Genomic DNA, 15,491 nt, shown 5'->3' with positions numbered 1-15,491 from the left:
TTCAAATGAGTCAACTCTTCGCATGAGGTGGCCAAAGTATTGGAGTTTCAGCTTCAGCATCAGTCCTTCCAATGAACACCCAGGACTGATCTCCTTCAGAATGGACTGGTTGGATCTCCTTGCAGTCCAAGGGACTCTCAAGAGTCTTCTCCAACACCACAGTTCAAAAGCATCAATTCTTCAGCACTCAGCTTTCTTCCCAGTCCAACTCTCACATCCATACATGACCACTGGAAAAACCATAGCCTTGACTAGACGGACCTTTGTTGGCATACTAATGTCTCTGCTTTTGAATATGCTATCTAGGTTGCTCATAACTTTCCTTCCAAGGAGTAAGCATCTTTAATTTCATGGCTGCAGTCACCATCTTCAGTGATTTTGGAGCCCAAAAAATAAAGTCTGACACTGTTTCCACTGTTTCCCCATCTATTTCCCATGAAGTGATGGGACCAGATGCCATGATCTTCATTTTCTGAATGTTGAGCTTTAAGCCAACTTTTTCACTCTTCACTTTCACTTTCATCAAGAGGCTTTTTAGTTCCTCTTCACTTTCTGCCATAAGGGTGGTATCATCTGCATATCTGAGGTTATTGATATTTCTCCCGGCAATCTTGATTCCAGCTTGTGCTTCTTCCAGCCCATCGTTTCTCATGATGTACTCTGCATATAAGTTAAATAAGCAGGGTGACAATATACAGCCTTGACGTACTCCTTTTCCTATTTGGAACTAGTCTGTTGTTCCATGTCCAGTTCTAACTGTTGCTTCCTGACCTGCATACAAATTTCTCAAGAGGCAGGTCAGGTGGTCTGGTATTCCCATCTCTTTCAGAATTTCCCACAGTTGATTGTGATCCACACAGTCAAAGGCTTTGGCATAGTCACTAAAGCAGACATAGATGTTTTTCTGGAACTCTCTTGCTTTTTTGATGATCCAGCAGATGTTGGCAATTTGAATTCTGGTTCCTCTGCCTTTTCTAAAACCAGCTTGAACATCTGGAAGTTCACGGTTCACATACTGCTGAAGCCTGGCTTGGAGAATTTTGAACATTATAGGTAGAAAATATTAATATGTGTATTGCACAGTGATGTAAGGTAGAGCCATCTAACCTGGAGGCTCTGCCTGCACGTAGCCTAACCTAACTGCCCCAGGGATTGAAGGGAATCATCTCAGCGTACTCCATTCAATGGGCAACCTGGTTGGAGAGGGCTGATAAAATGCTATTCAAAATGTAGTCTTCACATCAGCAACAGCAGCATCACCTGGGAGCTTGTTAGAAATGCAGAATCACAGCGCTATCGAAATTTACTGAATCAGAATCTGCATTATTATAAGATTCCCAGGTGATTTACGTGCACATTAAACTTTGAGAGCACTGATCTAGAAAACAGTGGATAATATTACTAGACAGCTGGGAGGCAAAATAGATAATCATTAACATGCTTTTTACCTTTCAAGAAGTTGTGCTAAAATGGCCTGCCTGGGATCTGAGATTTGATCTTGTAACTTTTCTGGCAGCATGGAGCTCTCTCTGTGCTACTGCTACTGCTAAGTCACGTCAGTCGTGTCCGACTCTGTGTGACCCCATAGATGGCAGCCCACCAGGCTCCTCCGTCCCTGGGATTCTCCAGGCAAGAACACTGGAGTGGGTTGCCATTTCCTTCTCCAGTGCATGAAAGTGGAAAGTGAAAGAGAAGTCACTCAGTCGTGTCCAACTCCTAGTGACCCCATGGACTGCAGCCTATCAGGCTCCTCCATCCATGGGATTTTCCAGGCAAGAGTACTGGAGTGGGGTGCCGTTGCCTTCTCTGAGCTCTCTCTCTATATACAAAGTATATATAGAGAGAGTATTATATATATATATTCCATATTCTGTGAAATGTGCAGCACAAAATGTATGGTCTACTTAAACCAAATATTCATTTGAGTATGGAAGATAAACAGGCTTGCACCTAACAGTCATCTTCTTCAAGCTTCAAGTATGCTTCCTGTATGGCAGAGGACTGTTAGGCCAGGATCACATTCTCTAGACTCTGTTGCAGCGCTTATATTATGGAAGTATGTAGGTTTCAACAAACGCTTCTATGTAAGATTTGGAAAGCTGTTTCTCTGATAGGTACAGATGTGGAGGCAACTTTTTCTTCTGTAGCAGAGTTACAGAGGTGTCACTGTTCAGTCATTAGTTTTGTGAACGTCAGGAAGCATGGGTGGTGCGTCCATTTTGCTGGTTCAGATTGCAGGTGGTATAGTGTGATTCTGGAGCTCACTGAGGAAGTGGCAGCTTCTTGATTCTGGTAGCTTCCAGACAGTGGCCGCAGTCCCGTAGTTCTGAAGATGTCAAGCTTCTCAAAAAGGAGGAGCATAGGTCTTTTGGTGTTAGCTCTGAGGTGTGGTTTTGAGAATTGGTCCCTAATATGAAGTCTCTGGGGTTGCAGAGAGTCGGAGACGACTGAAGTGACTTAGCAGCATGACCAATTATTTTTTTCAAGTGTATTACTAACTGGAGTGTATTCTGTTCTCTGCAGCCTAACTTTGACTGATATAATCTGCTCAATTTGTTTTTAGGACCAAGCATTTTTCATTGATTTAGCAAATATTTACTGAACGCCTTCTCTGAAACAAGTGTTGAGACATATTTTTCAGATGTGTCAAACAATAGTTTTAGATCACACAAATTATATGTTGTTTTATTTTTTTATATGTTTTTATATGTTGTTTTAAAAATTATATTTCCAGCAAAGTAGGTCCATCTAAATAGAACAGAAAAATTAAAAGTTCCACTTCCAATCTAATCACCACAGATAGTTCATTTGTCCTCATTGGTATAATGAAAAGATTATGGGAATTTACAGACAAAAGATTAGTCTTTCTGAACTTCATCTGACAAATGGAGGCAGTAAGGACCTGTCCTACCTCATAAGGTTTCCGTGAGAATCAAATGATGCCAAGTATGTGAAACTGCTTTATACACAGTAAAGTGCTACACAGTGCTGGTTATTTATAATTAGTTATAATAATTTTATCCTACAAAGTTTTCAACATTGGATGCTTATGATAGCACCTTTAAAGAAAACTTTTTTTGTTTGCCTAATTCTCAATTCAGTACAAATCCTGATTTTCATATAAAGGTATTCTGAAAGATAAATCATAGAGTGACTACTCATTTTGGGAGAGGAATTTTCTACTTTTGAAAAATATCCACAAGAGGAAACCTTTTACTAAATATGCCTCTCTCACATTTAATAAAATTGTTGCTTTACATATTTAAATAATACACATCTTGGTACATTCAGTGCACACAATAAGCTAATTATTTAGTTGTTTGAAAAACAATTATATCTTACAAATGATCTCATTTCAAATATGGGTGAGGAGCACACCAAATTATAAATCAGTCTTTAAGACACCTGCATAGTCAAGTTCACATGCTTTATGTTTTTTTTTTCATGAGTTATGTGAAAGAGAAGCTTGATTTAGATCAAGAAATGTCTAGTTAGTGCCTCCTACATACCAGGTAACGTTTTAGGTTTTAAAGACACAAAGATGAAAAAGACACAGTCATCTTCTATGTTATACTTCAGTCCAGTATTATCCAAAGCTGCAGCCAATTGTACTTGTGGCCATTGATCATTTAAGTATGGCTGGTATGACTCAGAAACTGAACTTTACATTTTATCTATTTAAATTAAATAGCCGTTTGTCACTAGTGACCACTGTATTGGACAGCACAGGTCTAGGCCAAACCCAACAGCTGACCTGTGGTTCTTGAGGATGTGGTGCTGGGAGGATGAAGTATGGGCAAGATCCCTTTCTTTTGTCTTAAAATAAAGGTGGTTTATTAATTTTCTGGTCTTATAGGTGGTGGTGGGGAAAGTGATGCAACGGTTTGGAAGAATAAACAGCAACAAGAGAAGTAGTTATACAATTCTGTTTAAAATCTGTTCTTTTGATTAAAATGTCCCCTAACATGTGACTGCAGCCATGAAATTAAAAGACGCTTACTCCTTGGAAAAAAAGCTATGACAAACCTAGATGGCATATTATAAAGCAGAAACATCACTTTGGTGACAAAGGTCTGTATAGTCAAAGCTATGGTTTTTCCAGTAGTCATGTTTGGATGTAAGAGCTGGACATTAAAGAAGGCTTAGTGCCGAAGAACTGATGCTTTTGAATTGTGGTGCTGGAGAAGACTCCTGAGAGTCCCTTGGCCAGCAAGGAGATCAAACCAGTCGATTCTAAAAGAAATCAACCCTGAATATTCACTGGAAGTGCTGATGCTGACGCTCCAATACTTTGGCCACCTGATGTAAAGAGCTGATACACTGGAAAAGATTCTGATGCTGGGCAAGATTGACGGCAGGAGGAGAAGGGGGCAACAGAGGATGAGATGGTTGGGTGGCATCACTGACTCAATGGACATGACTTTGAGCAAATTCCAGGAGATAGTGAAGGACAGGAAAGCCTGGCGTGCTGCAGTCTATCACGGTCACATAAGAGTCAGACACTACTTAGCGACTGAACAATGTTTAGAATGAAAGACGTTGCCAGGCCAAGAAAGCTAGACAGCAAAGGTCAAAACACTGAGGTCTAAAAAGTCTAGGGACATCCCTGGTGGTCACATGCTTAAGACTTTGAGCTACCATTGCAGGGTGCATGGATTCAATCCCTGGTTGGGGAACTAAAGTCCCACGTGCCACACGGGGAGGTCAAAAACAATTAAACAAACAAACAAACCCTAGTTTATGTGTTATTGTTAGCATTCCTTGTCATTTTACATTGGCCATCAAAGATCAGAAAAGGATGAGGTTAATAGCAAATTCCTTATGAAAAACTTCCTTGATGGGGTGGGGTGGGCCATATCCAAGATAATTTTTCACTCAAATTTAAAAAGAACCGAGAGCTCATATTTAACAAAAAGGTATTGCATGCTACGGATCACTAATTATTGGGGTGATCTGTAGCACTTAATACCATTTTGTTAAATGTTAACAGCTACTGGTTAAATTTTTAAAAATTCATTTAAATTGAAGAATAATTGCTTTACCATATTGTGTGGTTTTCTGCCATACATCAACATGAATCAGTCATAGGTATACATATGTCCACTCTCTCAAAAATATGGAATGCTTCATGAATTTGCATGTTGTCCTTGCATAGGGCTCTTAATCTTCTCTGTATGGTTCCAATTTTAGTGTATGTGCTGCCGAAGTGAGCACCTGGTTAATTTTGCTTTACCTCTATTTTCATATGCAAGATGAATTTATTTTGATAAATTCTATTTATTCTAAACAGTGAACAGATGTTATGATTTTACTCTATTTATTACAGTTATTTTAAAAGATATCTAAACACTATCAATTCACATGAGTCAGACAGGAAGGTAAAAATAATGTCAATATTGTTGCTAAGACTAGGGGTAAGTGGCTATAACTGATAACAAGAATATGACCTGTCACTGGTCGTATACCACATATCCTTCTAGGGTCAATGTATTCATTTTGCAGATTTGTCCCAAATTACTGGATTTTTTTTTTTTTTTTAAGAGACCAAACACAGTGGCAGCTCCAGCCCAAAGCAGATGTGCCGGGTGAGAGCATCTGAAATAGAATACCATTGTGGTTACACTTGACTGCACAGTTAGGTAATAGTGCTTTGATGCACTTCCTGCAGGGTGCATACTCTTGGAACGGTGGCTTCTTTTTCACCAAAACTAACCAAATGTGGACTGAATTAAAGGGGTTGCTGCTGCTGCTGCTAAGTCGCTTCAGTCGTGTCCAACTCTGTGCGACCCCATAGATGGCAGCCCACCAGGCTCCCCCGTCCCTGGGATTCTCCAGGCAAGAACAATGGAGTGGGTTGCTATTTCCTTCTCCAGAATTAAAGGGGTTAGTTTTGGTAATAGCACCATAGTGCTCATTCTTGGTGATCTTTTACAAGGAAAATAGTATCACAAACAGTATACTCTGGATTTGACAAACTTTCATAGGAACTATTAATAATTGAAATATCTCTGAATGGACTTTGTTTGAAGCTGGATTTCATGTTAACGTGAAAGTGAAAGTCGCTCAGTTGTGTCTGACTCTTTGCGACCCCATGGACTATACAGTCCACGGAATTCTCCACGCCAGAATACTGGAGTGGGTAGCTCTTCCCTTCTCCAGGGGATCTTCCTGACCCAGGAATTGAACTGGGGTCCCCTGCATTGCAGGCAGATTCTTTACTAGCTGAGCTACCAGAGAATCCCTTCATGTTAAATATGTCTTATTTAAAACACATCCCTAGGGTTCCAATCCTTTGGAAATATTGTTCACAGGTAAGATGAAGGCTTTGATTTTTGCAGAAGCTAAGGCAGGAAACAAAACTTTGTGTATTCAACAAAACAGCAATATTGGAAATTGAGTTTGGGCATAAAATCTTATCATTTGCATCTCTAGCTGTTCAAAATGATGCATCCATCAGAAAATGGTGAGACTTTATGATTTCTGGGCCTTGTCTATAGAAATTACATTTTAAAATGAACACTAAAACAGTATATTTGTAATTTCCTACAGACGCTAATTGAATTTCCTTATACCAGTGAAAAAAGTGATAATCTATTTATGCCTTCCCAGAATTAGAGGTATAAGCCCTGTTAGAAATTAGTGACTGAATATCATGATAAGTGACTCTAAATTTGATCTGTATGTCTTTGGCAGTAAATAACACTTAAATAATCATTCTTCTTGATGAAAAGTACTGGCTCTGGAATCAGATTCTTGGGTTCCAGTCCTGGCTTTCCAGTTTACTAACTGTGGCTCTAGGGCAGGTCTCTTAACTTCTCCTAGACTTTCTTTAAATGTACCATGGCCACAGTAATAATAATGCCTGTGTTAGGGGGTTTCTGTCAGAATTTACTGACATGACCCTTGTAGTGGTTAGCACAGTATACAGCACGTTATTTAAGTGGCTGCTGTTATTATATGTATGTTAGATGTGCTTTGTGGGGCTTCCCTGGTGACTCAGATGGTAAAGAATCTGCCCGCAATGCTGGAGACCCAGGTTTGATCCTTGGGTCAGGAAAATCCCCTGGAGAAACGAATGGCAACCCACTCCAGTGGGTTTTTGCCCAGAGAATTTCATGGACAGAGGAGCCTGGAGGGCTACAGGCCATGAGGCCACAAAGAGTTAGATACGACTGAGTAATGCTTTAGATGTGCCTTGTAGTCTCTCCTGGGTATGTGCCTTGTTTCCTCAACTTAACTGCAAGCTTTGAGAAGACAAAAACCAGCTCATATAGTTTTCTAGTCTCTTCATCATCCAGCAAAATATCTTATAAATTATATTATACAGGTCAGCAATGAGATTTAAAACTAAAAGGCAATTTGGGGCTAAAGAACCTTGACTATCAGTTTCCTGAGACTGTCCATGAATCTGTCTCCCACTCTAGGATAACCCTGTAGTTCCCTGTGAGTTGTGTCAATGGGAATTCATGGCTGCTGCCTACACCAATCACCAACAGTCAATCCAATCAAGCAATTTGTCAAAGGCCTGAGGCTGTATGCACAAAGTAGTGCAAAAGAAATTGCAGTTGAGTTAAATAACTGATTATTTGCATGAATTACAAACTGTTTCTGAGTTTTAAAGGCATTTCTGGCTAACCGGGAAGTGTGTAATTTCTTTATCTCACCTAAGTTAAATTATGCAGAATATAATTTATGCCTTCCTTCTTTAGCTCTTCTCATGTTTTAGTGACAGGCTAATTAGCATTTTCTGTATCTAAGAACTTACTGTCGCTGAACAACTTATCTGCAATAAGCTCAAAGGTCACTCACAGTGACCTTAAAAACCTACTTCTTTTAAACATGCCTCCTGAATTTTACTTCTCAATCTTTTTAAAAATATTTATTTGGCTGCACCAGATCTTAGTTGTAGCACATGGGATCTTCAATCTTCGTTGTTCATATGTGGGATCTTACAGTTGTGGCATGTGGAATCTAGTTCCCTGACCAGATATCGAACCCAGGACCCCTACATTGGGAGCGCTGAACCTCAGTCATTGGACCATCAGGGAAATCCCTACCTCTTAAGTCATTTAAATTAACAGTTTGATTTGAGCTGTCCAAAGAAAGAATTAAGTTTAATTCTAGTACATATTGACTCTAACCTACTATAAGTTAAGTAAACCCTGAGTATAATAGCAACGTTCAGCAAGGCTGGGTTTCCTTACCAACTGAGGGGTGTGAGAACTGCATTTTAACCTGGTATAATCCATAGGTGGATTTCCCGGTGGCTCAGACGCTAAAACGTCTACCTACAATGCAGAAGACGCGGGTTCAATCCCTGAGTCAGGAAGATCTCCTGGAGAAGGAAATGGCAACCCACTCCAGTATTCTTGCCTGGAAAATCCCCTGGATGGAGGAACCTGGTTGGCTACAGTCCATGGGGTCCCATCACAGAAAACTAACCAATCTAATCACATGGACTGCAGCCTTGTCTACCTCAATGAAACTATGAGCCATGTCATGTAGGGCCACCCAAGATGGATGGGTCATGGTGGAGAGTTCTGACAAAATGTGGTCCACTGGAGAAGGGAATGGCAAACCACTTCAGTATTCCTGCCTTGAGAACCCCATGAACAGTATGAAAAGGCACAAAGATAGGACACTGAAAGGTGAACTCCCCAGGTCAGTAGGTGCCCAATATGCTACTGGAGATCAGTGGAGAAATAACTTCAGAAAGAACGAAGACACGGACCCAAAGCAAAAACAACACCCAGTTGTGGATGTGACTGGTGATAGAGGCAAGGTAAGGTCCGATGCTGTAAAGAGCAATATTGCATAGGAACCTGGAATGTTAGGTCCATGAATCAAGGCAAATTGAAAGTGATCAAACAGGAGATGGCAAGAGTGAATGTCGACATTTTAGGAATAAGCAAACTAAAACGGACTGAAACGGGTGAATGTAACTCAGATGACCATTATATCTACTAATGTGGGCAAGAATCCCTTAGAAGAAATGGAGTAGCCATCACAGTCAACAAAAGAGTCCAAAACGCAGTACTTGGATGCAGTCTCAAAAACGACAGAATGATCTCTGTTTGTCTCCAAGGCAAACCATTCAATATCACAGTAATCCAAGTCTATGCTCCGACCAGTAATGCTGAAGAAGCTGAAGTTGAACGGTTCTATGAAGACCTACAAGACCTTCTAGAATTAACACCCCAAAAGATGTCCTTTTCATTATAGGGGACTGGAATGCAAAAGTAGGAAGTCAAGAAACATTTGGAGTAACAGGCAAATTTGGCCTTGGAGTACAAAATGAAGCAGGGCAAAGGCTCATAGAAATCTGCCAAGAGAACGCACTGGTCATAGCAAACACCCTCAATACAAGAGAAGACTCTACACATAGACATCACCAGATGGTCAACACCGAAATCAGATTGATTATATTCTTTGCATCCAAAGATGGAGAAGCTCTATACAGTCAGCAAAAACAAGACCGGGAGCTGACTGTGGCTCAGATCACGAACTCCTTATTGCCAAATTCAAACTTAAATTGAAGAAAAGTAGTGAAAGCCACTAGACCATTCAGGTATGACCTAAATCAAATCCCTTACGATAATACAGTGGAAGTGAGAAATAGATTTAAGGGACTAGATCTGATAGAGTGCCTGATGAACTATGGATGGAGATTCGTGACATTGTACAGGAGACAGGAAGCAAGACCATCCCCAAGAAAAAGACATGCAAAAAAGCAAAATGGCTGTCTGAGGAGGCCTTACAAATAGCTGTAAAAAGAAGAGAAGCCCAAACCAAAGGAGAAAAGGAAAGATATATTCATTTGAATGCAGAGTTCCGAAGAATAGCAAGGAGAGATAAGACAGCCTTCCTCAGCAATCAATGCAAAGAAATAGAGGAAAACAATAGAACAGGAAAGACTAGAGATCTCTTCAAGAAAATTAGAGCTACCAAGGGAACATTTCATGCAAAGATGGGCTCAGTAACGGACAGAAATGGTATGGACCTAACAGAAGCAGAAGATATTAAGAAGAGGCGGCAAGAATACACAGAAGAACTGTACAAAAAAGATCTTCATGACCCAGATAATCACAGTGGTGTGATCACTCACCCAGAGCCAGACATCCTGGAATGTGAAGTCAAGGGGGCCTTAGGAAGCATCACTACAAACAAAGCTAGAGGAGGTGATGGAATTTGAGCTGAGCTATTTCAAATCTTAAAAGATGATGCTGTGAAAGTGCTGCACTCAATATGCCAGCAAATTTGGAAAACTCAGCAGTGGCCGCAGGACTGGAAAAAGTCAGTTTTCATTCCAATCCCAAAGAAAGGCAATGCCAAAGAATGCTCAAACTACTACACAATTGCACTCATCTCACACACTAGCAAAGTAATGCTCAAAATTCTCCAAGCTGATTAAAAGACGCTTACTCCTTGGAAGGAAAGTTATGACCAACCTAGACAGCATATTCAAAAACAGAGACATTACTTTGCCAACAAATGTCCGTCTAGTCAAGGCTATGGTTTTTTCAGTAGTCATGTATGGATATGAGAGTTGGACTGTGAAGAAAGCTGAGTGCCGAAGAATTGATGCTTTTGAACTATGGTGTTGGAGAAGACACTTGAGAGTTCCTTGGACTGCAAGGAGATCCAACCAGTCCATTCTAAAGGAGATCGGTCCTGGGTGTTCTTTGGAAGTAATGATGCTAAAGCTGAAACTCCAGTACTTTGGCCACATCATGTGAAGAGTTGACTCATTGGAAAAGACCCTGATGCTGGGAGGGATTGGGGGCAGGAGGAAAAGGGGACGACAGAGGATGAGATGGCTGGATGGCATCACCGACTCAATGGACATGAGTTTGAGTGAACTCCCGGAGATGGCGATCGACAGGGAGGCCTGGCGTGCTGCAATTCATGGGGTTGCAAAGAGTCAGACACGACTGAGTGACTGAAGTGAACTAACTGAACTGAGGCTTCAACAATACGTGAACCGTGAACTTCCAGATGTTCAAGCTGGTTTTAGAAAAGGCAAACAAACCAGAGATCAAATTGCCAACATCTGCTGGATCATTAAAAAAGCAAGAGAGTTCCAGAAAAACATCTATTTCTGCTTTAGTGACTATGCCAAAGCCTTTGACTGTGTGGATCACAATCAACTGTGGGAAATTCTGAAAGAGATGGGAATACCAGACCACCTGACCTGCCTCCTGAGAAATCTGTATGCAGGCCACGAAGCAACAGTTAGAACTGGACATGGAACAACAGACTGGTTCCAAATAGGAAAGGAGTACGTCAAGGCTGTATATTGTCACCCTGCTTATTTAACTTACATGCAGAGTACATCATGAGAAACACTGGGCTGGATGAAGCACAAGCTGGAATCAAGATTGCTGGGAGAAATATCAATAACCTCAGATATGCAACGGAGAAGGCAATGGCACCCCACTCCAGTACTCTTGCCTGGAAAATCCCATGGACAGCAGAGCCTGGTAGGCTGCAGTCCCTGGGGTTGCTAAGAGTCAGACACGGCTGATCGACTTCACTTTCACTTTCATGCACTGGAGAAGGAAAAGGCAACCCGCTCCAGTGTTCTTGCTTGGAGAATCCCAGAGATGGGGGAGCCTGGTTGGCTTCCATCCATGGGGTCACACAGAGTCAGACAGAACTGAAGCAATTTAGCAGCAGCAGCAGATATGCAGATGACACCACCCTTACGGCAGAAAGTGAAGAGCTAAAGAGCCTCTTGATGAAAGTGAAAGAGGAGAGTGAAGAAGCTGGCTTAAAACTCAACATTCAGAAAACAAAGATCATGGCATCCAGTCCTATCATTTCATGGCAAATAGATGGAGAAACAGTAGGCTCCAAAATCACTAGAGATGGTGACTGCACCCATGAAATAAAAAGACGCTTACTCCTTGCAAGTAAAGTTATGACCAATCTAGACAGCATATTAAAAAGCAGAGACATTACTTTGCCAACAAAGGTCTGTCTAGTTAAGGCTATGGTTTTTCCAGCGGTCATGTATGGATGCGAGAGTTGGACTGTAAAGAAAGCTGACCACTGAAGAATTGACGCTTTTGGAGAAGACTCTTGAGAGTCCCTTGGACTGCAAGGAGATCCAACCAGTCCATCCTAAAGGAAATCAGTCCTGTGTACTCATTGGAAGGACTGATGTTGAAGCTGAAACTCCAATACTTTGGCCACCTCATGCGAAGAGCTGACTACTTTGAAAAGACCCTGATGCTGGAAAAGATTGAAGGCAGGAGAAGGGGACGACAGAAGATAAGATGGTTGGATGGCATCACCGACCTAATGGACATGAATTTGAGTAAACTCCAGGAGTTGGTGATGGACAGGGAGGCTTGGCGTGCTGCAGTCCATGGGGTCGCAGAGTCAGACACAACTGAGCGACTGAAGTGAACTGAATCCATAGGTTGGATGTAGGCTTTGAGAACTTAAATATGTTCACTATCACACAAGATATTTGGAAAGTTTGTACAAGGCCACTGGGCTCTGCTCATTGTTCTCAGTGTTTTGTCAACGTTTCTTCATCTGAGATTCCTCTTTGATACGTCTACTTTCATTTTATTGTAGTAATTAAAAAAATAAATTCTAATTGTTTTTTGGTTTATCAGTGTATACCTGCAGGCGCACACGAATTTTGAGTCTAGCTGTACTGTGTTGTGAAAAAACTTGCAATTGGATCCTAAAATGACAGCAGTGTAAATTATAAAGTACCAAACACTGTAGGTGAAAGCACTGTCAGCAATAAATAAAAATGGCTTTCTTTGGGAGGAAATAACTGGAAAGAGAGAGAATAGGCTGGGGGAGGAAATGATCCACACCATTAGGAAAGGAAGAGCCATATTTAGGAAAGCATCTGAGGGACAAGGATATCTGAAACAAGTGAATTTTGGTCTTAGGCACTCCTCCAAGGGTTCAAGTCACAGAGGCAGTTAGGTTGCCTGAGCTTTGCCATTTCCTGTCCTGAAAAGACACTGGACTTTTATTTCCCAAAGACCGCTCATTCCGTTTTGCTGAGAGCATAACTTGTGTGCAGGGGCCTGTTCAGGAACTGGCTTTGCAAAGATGAAAAGAGCCCAGTTCCTGTCTCCAAGCGCTTTTCGGCCTTAAAACAGAACATCCTAATAGGTAGGTATGCTGCTACTGCTGCTGCTGCTAAGTCGCTTCAGTCGTATCCGACTCTGTGCGACCCCATAGACAGCAGCCCACCAGGCTCCTCTGTCCATGGGATTCTCCAGGCAAGAACACTGGAGTGGGTTGCCATTTCCTACTCCAGTGCATGAAAGTGAAAAGTCAAAGTGAAGTCGCTCAGTCGTGTCCGACTCCTAGCGACCCCATGGACTGCAGCCCACCAGGCTCCTCCGTCCATGGGGTTTTCCAGGCAAGAGTACTGGAGTGGGGTGCCATTGCCTTCTCCAGGTAGGTAGGTATAAAGGGCCCTATTATAAGATGAGAAAAAGCTTGCGGAGGCCTGTTGCCACAGAGGAAATGAGCTCTGTGTGGTCCAAAAGGCAGGCACTTTTGATAGGCTTTCTTATCTTCCAAAAAGAATGATCATGTGAAATATGAAACAAATAGATAGCCCAGAAAGGAAAGGATTGGGATGAAACTTTATATGGAAGTTTGAAATAAGTCCTCAGTATCTTCAGGAAAGAAGGGTCTAGAAGACCCAGGAGTGCTAACTGATCAAACGGACAGTACCCCCAGTGGAGCGTCTTCCTCAGACTTGCACCTCAGGAAATGTTGACTGTTCTGGAATATCTACTTAGGGGAGGGGAGAGAGTCCACCCACTTGTATCAGATTTGAACATAACATGGGGAGAAGGCTACTTTCACGATTCTAAGCTCTTTTCTCTCTTCACCCCCTGTAGTTTCAGGGCTGTGTGAGGTGTATCGGCAGGAATGTTCTCTTTTGAAGAGAATAAAAGCATTTAAATTAGCGGGAGGGTGGTTAACACCCGCAGCTCTGGCCCCACAGCACGCCACCTCGTCCGCTGAGGTTCACTCCGCACCTCCCCTAGGGTTGGCGCAATAGCGCTAACGGCCGCGGGGTAGCAACGGTTCCCGCGCAGCGCGCGGCGGGCGTTACGCGGCCAGGACTTGCAGGCCAGCCGCAAGTTCAAGAAGGGGCTGGGAGGGGGTGGGGGGACGAGGCCGGTCCGGGGGCAGCTTTTGACGAACAGTCCTTACAGCCAATTGGAAGCCTGGTCGACTTTTCCCTCTGCCAATAGGGAGCGAGGCCCGGACTGGGGAGGGGGGCGCTTCCCGAGGGCTGCGGCTGGATTCGATCCCGGGCTGCTGCCTTGAAGGCGGGGGCGGAGGCTCGGCCTGGGCGGCGAGGAGCGGATTAGGGGAGGAGGGAAGACCGGAAGCCACGGTCGCGTCCCCATCCTTAGATTCGCTCCTCCGGGCTGGGAGCGGAGACGCAGGAGGAGGGAGAGGCTGGATGTCGGCCCCGTGATAAAGAGGAGCGGCTGCTCCGGAGCCTCTTCCCGGGGCGCCTCCTCATCCCGCCAGTCCTCCACAGCCACCCGGCTCCTGGGCGCGGGGCCCCCGCGGACGCTTCGTCCGCCCAGATCTTTGCTGGAGAGGCGCTTGCCGGTGACGGGGACTGGCCGGCGGCGTCCGAGGCCCGCGCCCCGCCGCCACCCCCACCGGCCTGCCGGCCGGTCCCTCTGGCCGCCGCCATGTCCTCCTCCTCATCCTCCCCCAGGGAGACGTACGAGGAGGACCGGGATTACGAGAGCCAGGCCAAGCGCCTCAAGACCGAGGAAGGGGAGATCGATTACTCGGCCGAGGAAGGCGAGAACCGCCGGGAAGCGACGCCCCGGGGCGGGGGCGATGGCGGCGGCGGCCGGAGCTTCTCACAGCCGGTAACAAAGCGTGGCGCCCCGTCAGCTGAGTCTGGCGGCTCCCTGGGAAGCAGGGCTCCGCGGCTGGGACTCGGCCTCGGGGCCTCTCGCCCTCCTCGTTTTCCCTTTTTGCGGCGCTGACCAGGTCGGGAAGCGCCGACTCTTCTCTTTCGGGCTTTTATTCTTCGTCCTACCTGTTTCCAGCATCCCGAACGCGAGTCCGCCCCGGCCTGGCCGCAGGCCCCGCTGCGAGTCCACTGCCGGCCCTGAACTTAGGGAGGGTCGCGCGCAGGGGGGTGGCGCGAGGCGTTGCTTCCGCTCCGGGGGGCTCTGGTGCGTGATTAGCCCTTTGTTAGTTTAACTCCTCAGGCGGTTGACGGGCGTTGGACAACCGGTTCCCTTCAGCCCCTAGCCCCCAGCCTGCAGCATCCGCGCGCTGGTCTAGATCGCAGGATGGTGGCGTCGGTTCCGCCCAGGGATCTCTAAGCCTAGATGCTGAGGAGAGCCTCGGCTCACTGACAGATTACGCTGAGGAGCTCACAACCCAGTTCCCCTCAAGGTTTAATTAAATTTTTTTTATTCCTGCTAGGTCTGGTGCGCATGCTTTGCTCCCCAGTTTCATGG

The 15,491-nt window shown here is 44.1% G+C and overlaps 1 protein-coding gene and 1 non-coding gene across 4 annotated transcripts in view; one reads left to right on the top strand and one right to left on the bottom strand.

Annotated features, from left to right (window-relative positions):
* HNRNPLL (heterogeneous nuclear ribonucleoprotein L like) overlaps nucleotides 1-15,491 on the top strand; it is a 106,492-nt gene that overhangs the window by 53,786 nt on the left and 37,215 nt on the right. The window contains exon 1 of one of the 3 annotated variants that reach the window (XM_061432124.1): nucleotides 14,383-14,888. The exons of 1 other annotated variant lie outside the window; for it this stretch is intronic. In XM_061432124.1, the coding sequence (XP_061288108.1) occupies nucleotides 14,703-14,888 (186 nt within the window). In that variant the 5' untranslated portion in view covers nucleotides 14,383-14,702. Of the gene's footprint in view, nucleotides 1-14,382; nucleotides 14,889-15,491 lie in introns of those variants that run through there. One more of the 3 variants, XM_061432123.1, reaches the window with a different exon arrangement.
* On the bottom strand, nucleotides 5,111-5,214 carry LOC133257858 (U6 spliceosomal RNA). The gene has a single exon (XR_009739720.1). It is a non-coding gene; the product is annotated as a U6 spliceosomal RNA (small nuclear RNA).

This window comes from Bos javanicus, chromosome 11 (genome assembly GCF_032452875.1).
Source record: "Bos javanicus breed banteng chromosome 11, ARS-OSU_banteng_1.0, whole genome shotgun sequence".
In the NCBI taxonomy this organism is placed as follows: domain Eukaryota; kingdom Metazoa; phylum Chordata; class Mammalia; order Artiodactyla; family Bovidae; genus Bos; species Bos javanicus.
The sequence above is the reverse complement of the archived record's forward strand: the minus strand, read 5'-3'. Positions and strand labels throughout refer to the sequence as shown.